General features: G+C 47.9%; 1 protein-coding gene across 2 annotated transcripts in view; it reads left to right on the top strand.

The window, feature by feature from the left end:
* IL16 (interleukin 16) overlaps positions 1-12,085 on the top strand; it is a 97,864-nt gene that overhangs the window by 48,524 nt on the left and 37,255 nt on the right. For both annotated transcript variants that reach the window (XM_047736113.1, XM_047736114.1), the window contains exon 3: positions 10,420-10,528. In XM_047736113.1, coding sequence (XP_047592069.1) covers positions 10,420-10,528 — 109 coding nt within the window. The remainder of the gene's footprint in view (positions 1-10,419; positions 10,529-12,085) is intronic.

Raw genomic sequence — 12,085 nt, forward strand, 5'->3', positions numbered from 1 at the left:
GTGGGGGCAGAGGGTATGTAGGAAATTTCTGAGGCTCCCTTGCCTCTTTAAAAGTCAAATGACATGTCTAAAAAAATATTTTTAGGTAAATTTATCCTGACAGTCCTTGTCTTTTAGCTGTTCATAGAGCCTCTTAAATTATGCACACCCACTTGCATGTAAAATTATTTCATTTTAAATATTTTTTCTACTTTTATTGTTTTTCTCTCTGCCTTTTTTTTTGTCTTTTTGATGGTTATATTTTTCATTCTTTTTCTCCTTTATTGGTTCTGTTTATAACTCTGTGTCTGTAATTTTATGATTACCCCAGAAAATCTGGCATGCACATCTAGGTTTTCATGTTAAACGTATCATTTTTTACTTGTACCCTCTTTCTGAATGGTACAAAAACCATTGAATATTTTCATTAAGGTAGTGTTCTTGGCTTCTTATATCCTATTACTTTCAGGTAATTTAGCTCTATTTTTAGCTTTCTCTCTAAATATATCTCCTGTTCCTCCCTTCCCCCTCCTCCTCCCTTCTATCGCTGTCCCTCCCCCTCCCTCTTCTTTGGAATGTCCTCAGGGAGGATATAAGGGCGGTGAACTCTCTCAGGTTTTCCATCTGAAAGGACTTCGTTCCACTCACTGTTAGGCCTCCACGTTAACATTGATGGTTGCTCTCTCTTGCCACAATGGATTCATTATTCACAATTGCCACTGAGACAGGAGCTTTGGGTTAAATTCTTGCTCACTAAAAGACGGTCTATCTTCTCTCTGGCTGCTTTACAGATCTTCTACATGTTTTGATGTTCCATAGTTCAACCAGGAGCTAAGCATACTTTTCTCTTTATTCACCTTATTTGGGATTTGTTGGGTTTCATGATGCTGTGGATGGATGATTTCATCAGGATCGGAAGAACCGTATTCACACGCATGTGCAGTGAGTCTCTTTCTGGAAGGCTGGTTAGATCTAGGCATTCCCGCCCCAGCTTAATGGTTCTGAACCCTCCTTCACCCTCTCCATCCCCTTTCCTTGCCATCTGGGTGTCTTTTTCCCATCAGTCCTCTTGTCCCCTCCCCAGTGCTCCCTCACCCACGGTTCAACCCACATATTTCCTTTGAGGTATAAATAATTTTATGATTTTTTAAAATTTTTTGGTACTTTCCCCAAGTCTGCTAAGAAGCTTTCATGGTTCCTCTCTCCTCAAACTGCTCAGTCATCTCTTCTAGTTCTTGAGAAATTTAAATATATTTACTTTGCTTTCTGTGTCTGTTTTCCCAGCACTCGAAGCCTTCGCAGGCCTGATTTTGGTGTGTATCACTCCTTCTGGTTCTCTCTCATGGTACCGTGTTCCAATATGCATTTTGTTCTTTATTATTATTATTATTTAACTTTTTTTCTCTGAGAGCATGTAGGTCTTGTTAGTTTCTCGGTGGGAATCTTTGTGACCCAAGTTAAAGTTTGTTCCTCCAGAGACGTTTCGAGTTGGTTTCTGCCAGGTGGCTGGGGACACCATCAGCCTAGGAGCGTTTTGAACTAAATTCTCGTCTAGAGGTTTTTAAAGACATGCATGTGGTATGAATTAGGGTTGCCAAGTCCTGTGAGGGCCATCTGGTTACTGTTAATCACCAGCAAATCAGGAAGGCTTCCCCTCCTTCCATTAGGGCCATTTCCAGACTGATGATTTTCAGGCAGTTCCTGAGGGTGGGAGGGATTCATTTCCAGCGTACGTTTCAAATGAGGATGTAATTATTAGGGCCCCCTCTGTGCAAGGGGAGTGTCCTCTTGAACCCTGCATCCTGGGAAGAAATCGGGACTCTCTGTCTGCTCCCAACATCCCAGAAAGCTTTGGAAGGTGAAGTTCACGTCCAGACGGTTCATAAAATGATCTCGGGGCATCATCCAGGCTCTGAGCTGCTCACCTGTCAGGAATATGGCCTTTATTTACTTCTCGGCCTCTGAGAAATCCTTACTCCTTCGCTATTTCATTGATAGGTTCCCGCCCCATCCCACGCTTTTTCTTGGTTTTAGCAGAAGGATCAAAGTAACGAGTTCCTGTCTTAACATCCTCGATACTGCCTTGTCGGTGTTTTCTATTACGGACAACGGGATGAACAAATTTCTATACATGTCCTTGTGCATTTTGTCCAATTATTTCCTGTAACCAGTTTCTAGAGTATGAAAACGATGTGACAGAATCGGGACATCTCTGGGAGCTGGACTGGCGCTACTCGGTGACCGGTGGGATTACTGGGGTTCTCGCTGCTGTCGGTGCAGATGCTCCGCCGGGAGGGTTCCGTGTACATCTTCTGAAGATCCCGCTGGAACTACTATAAAAATTGGACGGGGGGGGGGGGTCATTTCTACTAAATTAGTAGAAATATAAACCGTGTTTTGGCAGAAAAATATTCAGCTTTTTTTTGAAAAGTGGTATTCCCCAGAGTTGTTCTTAAATTTAGGAGCACACGTACAGAACTAGGAAGAGGAAAAACTTCTTGACCAGACAACCTAGTTTTATAATGAGAAAAAGGCAGGTGAGACGAGTTTGGGAGCAGACGAGCGAAGGGCGGTCGCACCAGTTATTGAGACAGCCGTCCGCCAGCGTCGGTGCCCTTCCACCGTGAAGCTTTCCCTGGGTCTGACGAGCACAGGGAGCCCCTGGGTTTCTCAGGTGGTGGCTATTCTGCACAGAGAAGGTCTTACAGATAGGGCGGCCCTGAGTTTATTCCCGCAGAATACGTGCAGCGAGGTGTTCTCGAGGAGGGAAGGAGAGCAGGGATGGGCGACTGTAAGACGGGACAGGATGCGAAGGTGCACGGGGCAGGGGTCTGGCTCCCTGGGGCGGGAGGCATGGGGTCTGTCTGAGTGACATCCGAGGAGGCGCAGGCCGGGAGCTCAGATTGGATCTTGACTCCATCGGCGACAGATGCCTCAGAGATTCAGTCAGTCTCTGAGGAGCACTTGCATTTTTACAAAATCACGCCAGCAGGAGCAGCGGTCGAGGGCAGGGGCATTCTGAAGGAAAAAATGAATTTTCCTTTCAAAATAGTTTTATTAAGATATAACCCCAATATTTATACATATATTTATTTAATTTATGTAATATTTCTATTTACATATAAGGTATACTTAAAATATATAATTATATATATTTATAATATATATTTATCTTTATATATATAAATATATTTATTAAGATATAACGTGCAATGTGCCCATTTAAAGTGTACCAGTAAATGGTTTTTAGCCTATTTGCAGAGTTGCGTAACAGTCACTACAAGATTTTATTTTATTTTATTTTATTTTAATTATTTTTTGTAGATAAAAGGATTTTACTTATGGAAAGCCCATGAGACTCGTAAAAAAAAAAAAGAACAACTCTAGAGGAAACAATAAAAGAATTCTGTAAGGGGTGTGGCTTCAAAATTAACAATAAAGAAATCAATATTTTCCTTATGTACAAACTGCAAATAAAATAATGGAAGGAAAGATGACATTTACAAGAGAAGCAAACAAGCAAAAGACCAAATGCCCAGGAGTTAAGGAGACGCATCCAAGGCCCATGTGACTATCTGATTTTAGAACGTTCTCACGCCCATCGGCAGTCACTCTCCACCCAACCAACCCCCAGCCCCTGTCGGTCCTTGACCATCCATGAATCAACTTCCTGTCTCTGAGACGGGCCTGTTCTGAGCTTTTCACAAACTGGAATCAGAGCATCTGTGGTCTTTAGTGACTGGCTTTTTCCACTTAGTATCACGTCTTTAAGTCTCATCCACCTTATAGCACGTGTCCCCCAACCCTGTCCCAGCTCTTGGCTGTCTCTCAAAGCTTTGTGATTGTCCAAGGAGGCTGTCTTGCTTCTCGTAGCTCCCAGGAGGTGAGGCTCTGCCAACCCGTCAGCGTCCCAAAAGGGGAGATCTCCGCCAGAGCCTAGAGTTAGGTGCCTGGGAAGCCAGACCCCCAGGCGACGGCTTTTAAGGAATGCAAGTATACACACAGTCCTATGGGACCAGATCCCGACGAGGTCAAGGTGTTCTCTGGAAGCTGCCACAAACACTGTAGCTCAGACAAGCATATAGGCCCCTTCCCGGGAGACACCAGTGCCCTGTATCGAGGCAGAGGTGACGTGCCCGGCCCACGTTCCTCAACAGCACCTGCAGAGACTCTGGACCTGTGTCAGACGTAAGCCCGTCCCGCAGCCTGAAGCTCTAGGACCAGCAAATAAACCTCCTCAGAAAGGCTGGGGTGGGGGCGGGGGGGGCCCCCGCCTGGCGGTTGTGCATTTCCCTGGGGGAGTAGCATGCCAAGGGCTGTTTCTCCAATCGTTGAGTCCCAGGGACCAAACAGTGTCCCCTGGGTGGCAGGAGCAGAAACGGGGCCACCAGCACCAGATGTAAAAATCAGCACATCAGACGACGGTAGAAGCTTCCCTCTGGGGGATACTGGTGCCCTGGCATCCAGCAGAGGGGGGCACGAAGCTGGCACTCAGTAAAAAAGGAAAAGGAAAAGAAAAAGAAGAGGGAAAGATGCGACCCACCGGCTTTATCCTGGCAGAGGGCTGGCGGGAAGAGCGCACCCGCTGGTTCTGTCCCCTGAGAGGACCCCCCGCTGGCCCCTGCCCCCACCGAGACCGATGCTTTAAAATGAGCAGATTAGTCTCTTTCTCATAAAGTCTGGGCACTTTTCACAGGGCTGCTTCCGTCTGGGCCCTGGGATGGGCCACGTGAACCAGCCTCCTAGGAGCCCGTCCTCAGCTCGCCACAACCCCAGGCTTCCGGGGATCACAAGCCCCAGGACTCTTCAAAGCCCAGTGTTTTGAGGGTTCATTTCTCAGGAGCCCTAAAAGTTGGGGTGTCCGATGTGGGCTACAAACTCTTCACCCCGCAGGGGGAGCTCCAAGCTTCAGGGTCCCTGCTGATCGTGGGCTACCCCATCAGAGGTGGGATTATGAGGCTGTGTCTTAGAATTTCTTGCCGTCCCGCTCCCCTCTCTCATCTGCCTGATGGCAAGGGGTCTCTCCCCCAGCTTGTAGTTTGTTTGTTTCCTGGAGCAAACCGGTCCACATGTGGCCGTCGATGTCTCATGTCTGCGGCGGGAGGTGAGTTCAGGAGCCCCTGGTCGCCGTCTGGAACCAGAGCCTTGTCACTGTGGCTCTGGTTCGCGTTCCCTTGATGGCTAATGACACTGGGTGCCTTCATGTGCTTCCGGGCTTCTCACCTAACTTCTTCAGGAAGATATCTGTCTAGATCCTCTGTCCATCTGAACGGTTGGATCATTTGTATTATTGACTTGGAAGAGCTCTTTACATATTCTCCATCCAAATCCTTCATCAGATACATGACTTGCAAATATTTTCTGCAGTTCTGTGGGCTGTCTTTTCACTTCCTTGATGGTGTCCTTTGAAGCACAAATTTTGTAATTTTGAGGAAGCCCATTTCCACTTTTTTTCTGGGTCCCTCGTGCTTTTGCTGTCATATCTAAGAAGTGTTCTAAACCAAGGTCATGGGGATCTGTTTTCTTCCAAGAATTTTTTCAGTCGTAGCTAGTATGGAGGTCTATGATCCATTCTGGTGGTTTTTATTTTTATTTTTACTTTTTTAGATTTTATTTATTTATTTGACAGAGAGACAGAGAGAGATCACAAAGTAGGCAGAGTGACAGGCACAGGGGAAGGAGGAAGGAGGCTCCCCGCTGAGCAGAGAGCCCAACGCGGGGCTCGAACCCAGGACCCTGAGACCATGACCTGAGCTGAAGGCAGAGGCTTAACCCACTGAGGCACCCAGGTGCCTTCTGATCCATTTTGAGTTAATTTTTGTGTCTGCTGTGGGAAAGTGGTTCAGTTCATTCTTTGACGTGTGGATGTCTACTCATCCCAGAACCATTTGTTCAAAATAATCTTTAAGGGGTGCCGTTCTGCCTCATTCCACACCCAGGCCGCGGTGGGACTGACTGCCTTGGACACTGCCATCCCCACGGCGATGGGCACGCTCCCCCTGGAGCTGCTGCCTGTGGCTGCCGTCTCCCGTGGTAATGAGGGGAGATGTGTCCGGAGACGTGTCCATTAGCCCCTGCCCTCAGGGATGCATCCCCCCTTCCAGGGCTGCCCCACCTTGGGAGCGGGGACAGAAGAGCTGTGTTCTGAGTGCAGCCAAGGGCGCCGCACTGTACAGACGCTCGCAGCAGATCCCACAGAGACTCCTTTGAGGAGAAACCACTCCACCCAGGACGTCTTGCCCAAGAGCGGCCAGACCCCCAGCAGCCAAGGAAAGCTGTTTCAGTCTCGAGAACCATCTTCCGCCATGTGATCATCTCTGAGGGGACAGTAGCCACTTAGATCTTTAAACATAACCATCCGTTGTGTTCACAAGTGTGGAGCAGAAAACACTTATCGGGATTGTCAAATCGACCCCCTTGGCTTACAAAGGGGGAAATTGAGTCCAAACAATTAGGTGACAAGCCCAGGATAATGCAGGATTTATTGCTGCTGGTCTCATACCCTCTACCCACTCTGTCCCACGGTGCATTTCGTCTAAAGGAATTGTTGTGCTCAGAGCTGTAGGGACTGTAGAGAATGAACTACACCTTGAGATAATCCCAGAGTGTGGATGAGGGCTGGATCCTCGTGGGCCTCCAGAAGTCGAAGGCCCACAAAACTTGTGCACTGCCTCTATTTGGGGAACTTTTCAGGGTCATGTAGTTGGGCTTTTTTTTTTTTTCACATGCCGGATAGAAAACCGCCTCTTGGATCCCGCCTTCGGTGGGGAGTAGTACATTTCCGTTCTTCCCTGCACTAGCTGTCCAGGGAGCCCCCTCCCACCTCAGCCAGGTCAGAGCAAAGTCTACACACATATCCAAGAGTTTGGTGCTTGCCTGAGTTGACTCAGGCTGTCAGAGCCTCCGGCTGCTTCAGAGACAAAGTCCACGGCAGAGGGAAGGCACCAGCGGGCGGCCACATTGTCTTTGGTCAGAGGACGCAGAGCCATGAGGGGAAGGACCCTTGTGCTGCCTTGTGCTTGCCGCGGTGGGAGGGGGGATGACCTGCCCATATACCGGGAGGTCGCTGCTCCCACCGTCCTGACCAGAGGAGGCTGCACCCCGGCGTGCAGAGAGCAGAGTGGTCCAGTGGTTCCTCTGGCTTGTTCTGGATAAAGTCTCTTACAGCCAACCCTGAAACCCTGAAAAAAAGCTTCCCTCTTCTGAACATGACACTAACGACTTTCAGGTAATCTGGACCAAAAAAAAAAAAAAAGAAAAGAAAAGAAAAAGTCTCTGCTTCTTATGATTGTCCTGGCATCAACTAACTTTGCTGGCTGAGCTATTTCTACGTTTTGTTTGGGACAGGGAACTTTGGAGAGAGGATGGGAAGGGGAAAAAAATAATGAAGAGTCAACACACTGTCTTAAGTTTACTCACGTGACCCTTGAAATGCATGTAAAATGGGGTTTTTGTTTCTGGTCTGATGGTAAAAGTCACCCAGGCTGCTTGTAGGAGACGCAGAACACACAGGGGAGGGGGAAGTAGGAGAGTAAGAATCCGTAGTCCCGTGACACAGACACGCCCTGCCAGCCAGTAAGAGCAGGACCCTGTCTGCCGACATCATTTCACTACTTGGAATAAGGCCTCATGCATAGGAAGTGCTTAATGAACATTCGTTGAATGGATAATGTTACTATCTTGGTGTATTTATTTCCAGTCCTTTCCTTCTGCTATGTTGCATGATTATTGTGAAACTCTTCATAGCATCCTTTTTCTTTTTTTACCTACCATGATAGTAGAGGCCTACGTATACTACAAAAATTCTCTATAAACACGATTTTTAAAGATGATTCGTGTTTGCATATTCCTCCTTCCTTTTTTTTTTTTTTTAAGGATTTTATTTATTCATTTGACAGACAGAGATCACAAGCAGGCAGAGAGGCAGGCAGAGAGAGAGAGAGGAGGAAGCAGGCTCCCTGCTGAGCAGAGAGCCTGATGTGGGGCTCGATCCCAGGATCCTGAGATCATGACCTGAGCCGAAGGCAGAGGCTTTAACCCACTGAACCCCCCAGGCACTCCATGCCTCACTTCTGTATTTATCTTCATCTTATTAGAGATTGGGGGAAGGTCCCCATTTCCAAGGTACTTCTCAGGGAAGGCTGGGCTTTAGACGAGGAGACGTACTGGCTGTTTTACGAGGTTTCTCTATGTTCTGTGAACCCAAAAGAGCTACTGAGTTCACATGTCAGCATTTGCTTGCACGGTGTCTCTGGAAAGCGTGGGTAAGTGGGAATCGTATCAGAGGATACGGCCTCAGGGACTCTTGTAATTAAGAAATATCTTTTGACTCTTACAGTGCATGAAGCGACTGATTCAAAGAACAAGTCATGATGCTAAATCCTAGAAATAGAGAGTTTTAAAGGTTCAAATGAACTGTGTCAGAGAGTTCCTGCTCCGTCTCCTGAAGACTCTCAGGGGAGTCTGGCAGAAGATGGCTCTGCTTAGGTTCACAGAGCACCACCTGCTGCTGAAAAGGAGAAGGAGCACGAGGGAGATGAGCGCTGGTTTTAAACCCTGACGTGTACAAGAAATACAAGGAGAGCGAGATGCGGTTTCTGGCAGGATCCTCTTGGGTCAGAACTAGATATAACCATAGGCATAGAAAGGGGCTGGGAGTGGGCTATGCACTCCAGAGTGCTTTCTAGTCATTCCCGCTCCTCTTAGACTTTCTACCAAAAAAGTCTATTTCTACCAAAATTCAAAGAATATATAGATTCATGGGGAGAAGTACATGTCAGGACAAGAGCCACGGGTGAGGCCAGCCTCGTTCTGGGACCCCTGAGAGCTTCCTGCACGAGCAGTGCAGATGGCTCAGGACTGAGGGCAGGGCTGACTCACCTGCGCTGGCCACACAGGAAGTGAGCGGGGCAAATGTCAGCAGACCCCGCCCCGCTCCCGCAGAACCCGCCCACTCGCAGTGCCAGGGGCTGGGATGGAGGGCAGGTTGTTGGGTGCAAAGTGATAGGCCCCGGGAGATCCTCTCTCCACCCTTGGAAAGCACCCAGGTGCTCAAGTCCCCCCCCCACACCCCTTGGAGCCAGAACATTAACCAGGTGCTGACAAGGCTGGCTTCGAAGTAAGGTGGGCGTATCAGTTAGAAGATGGCAGCAGGTGCTCCTACAGACCTCTCCCCAGAACACTTAAGTCCCAGGTAGCATTCGAGCCAACAATGGTTTCCAGGTGCAATGACAAATACCCAAAGATTCTACACTCAGCAGATAATTTAAGTGTGACAACCACAAAATAACGTTCTCAGACATGCAGATATCCAGAGATTTCCATCTGCATAACTTCCTTGAGAAAAAACATGCACACACACACAAGCATGCATACGCACTCAGCGATGATGGTAGTGATGAGTGGAACCAACATAATTCAAGAATTAGGTCAAAATCATTGTGGGTAATAAAGTTATATAAATACAGTTCTAGGGAGAGAAATAAAATAATTAATACCATTATCCTCATTATTGACCTCTGTCCCTCTGTCCCTCTGTCCCTCTGTCCTTCTATCTTCTACTCCCTAAAATCTCCAAGTCGTATGTTTTCTGTTTCATCGTTCACCCCGATGGAGAAATGAGTCCAAGTATAACTGTTCAACATATTGCCTTATAAACTCAGCACCGTGGGAGAGTGCTCCAAATTATTAGTCTAAAAAAGGCACGAGGAGAATGTGATCCGTATGGCAAGATAAAGAAGACGGAAAGAACCAAAACTTGAGAATGCTGTTTTTTTTTTTTTTTTTTGAGAATGCTGGCTTTGAATTAAATCTTCAGAGACAGAAATCAGCAAGATAATAAAATCATAATACTCTCAAGAATGCAAGGATGGTTCGATATTAAGAAACTATTCACGTAATGTTCATTCGACAGAGTTCCTAAGTGCCTCCTATGCACAGAACAGAGCAAGTGACCTGAGCTCTTCTCTCTAACACGTCCCCCTGGCTTCCCATCCAGGGAAGGTCTTCCCCCCGTTTGTCGTCCTCTGTCATCGCCAACCCCTCGTCTTTGCTTGCTCGCTTGCTGGGGCCCTTCCTCTGCTAGAACAGCATTGCTCCACCATCGGTGCCCTGTCCGGCTCATTCACGCCCGTTTCCCCAGCACCTGACAAAGAATCAGACGTGTATTGGCTGACATGGTTATTCAACATCATCTCTTGCCTTAGATCCATGTCTGTGCAAATATATCTATTCCTCAATTTTTATTAAATGGGCGACTCTACCCATAGCTTAGCCGATGATGGTGATTCTAAACCCCAGCCTGTATAGAGCCTATAATTTACCGGGGGACACAGAGAATCCAACCAGTACTTCCACCATCAGTGCCCAAACCGCCGCTGTCTACACATGTTTTTCTGTTCTAACCGACTTGCTGAATAAAAGGTGGGAACTGTTTTGCAGGAAGCTTCCACAACGTCTTCCCGAGAAAAGTCTGGAAAAGTAGAAGCACAGAGTAGTACCTTCCTGCTTCCCAAAGCCTGTCACCAAAGGACTCGCAGCAATTCAACCAGTAAGTGCTTCGTGGACCTGTCCCCAGGATGGAGCCTCGCTGTTGCTGAGGACCAGGAACATCAGGGATGTGGGGGGATCTGGGGGAGGGCGGGTCTCGGCCGGTCCAGCTGGATTACACATGGCTGTGGTCTGCTGGAGGGTTCCCTCAGCAGCTCCACCTCGAGATGGACTCAGGTGCCATGTTGGGAAGAGCCGACATAGAGGATAAAAGGCAAGGGCTTTGCTCTAGCTCTGTCTTCTGATGTGCTCCTTGATTTTAGGAAGGCCACTGGCTTTCCCCAGCTCCCTGTCACCTCATCTGTCACCAGATGGGAGTGGAGGCTGGAGGACGTCTGGACTCTTGGTTGCTGCAAAGAGAAGAGCTCTACTCCAAAGTCAGGGAGTTTGAAGAATGCAGAAAAGCACGACGAGATTAAAACCACACCACATGCTGATGTTAGAAATGACCCATGTTAACATTTTCCTTTCATCCCCTCCGATGCATCTATATGCCCACAGAGCACATGTCTACACACGCGCACATGGCACGACTTCGTGTCCTTGGAAATTCTTCTGCAAGCACCATGCTCAGTGGGTCCCTTGTATTTCATTGTGTGACCACACCTAACCTAGTCAACCAAGTCCCTACTGTCAGAGAGCTAAGTTATTCTCGTTATTCTCAGTTTTTCACAAAGATAAGCAGCAGGGTTAAGGTCGTCCGTGAAATTTTGCTTACGTTTGTGATGATTTTCTTCGGGAACCATGAGGGGCCGTGGATGGAAGCATGGTTAGGCGTTCACACTTGCTTCCAGAACCAACGGTCCATGTGACCTTGGGTCAGTCCCTTTTATTCCATCTCTAAACCATGATTTCCCAAACTCATTTCCTATTTTGGGGCTGCTAGTTATTTTTTTTTTATCATAAGTTTTTGCTTATTTTCCCCTTTAGAACAATTTCCTAGAAATGGAGTTTCAAAAGGTTAACTCTGCCTTAGAGTTGATCTGTGCTGCCCAGTTTAAGAAGCAAAGACTCCAGTAACGTGTATGTGTACCTCCTTCTTCATTCATAGCCCACCATATGAGCATTTAACAATATCTATTTGCTGCAGATTTTTCTCTACTCCCCTCTTTCCTCACCTCTGCTTTCTTCTGGTCTGCTTCGCACCCAGGACTGACTACATAAGTTGTAGGGATCTGTGTGAAATGAAAGTGTGGGAACCTTGTTCAAATAGAGAATGGGAGTCGGTGGGGCATTAAACCCAAGTCAAGGCCCCTTTGAGTGTGGGCCTCTGTGACTTCACAGGGCACATGTCCACGCGGCCAGCCATGCTTGCACCCTCGGCACCAAGCAGACCCTAGCCTCCTGGCCCCCTGGCACCCCGGCCTCCTGGCCCCCTGGCTCTCTGCTTTTTCATGGAGCTCAGTGAGAGAGGAGCACCAGCAGGAGACTAGAGGGTGAAGGAGAAGCTGCTGGAGCATGTCTTCCCGGTTCCCTCTGCCTCCGTGCTATGGTCCTGGCAGACCTTGTCTGTCTGGGACCAGACACCAGGTCAGGGTGGCCCGCCTTCCGTGGACCT

Source organism: Lutra lutra, chromosome 7, assembly GCF_902655055.1.
Source record: "Lutra lutra chromosome 7, mLutLut1.2, whole genome shotgun sequence".
Lineage (NCBI taxonomy): Eukaryota > Metazoa > Chordata > Mammalia > Carnivora > Mustelidae > Lutra > Lutra lutra.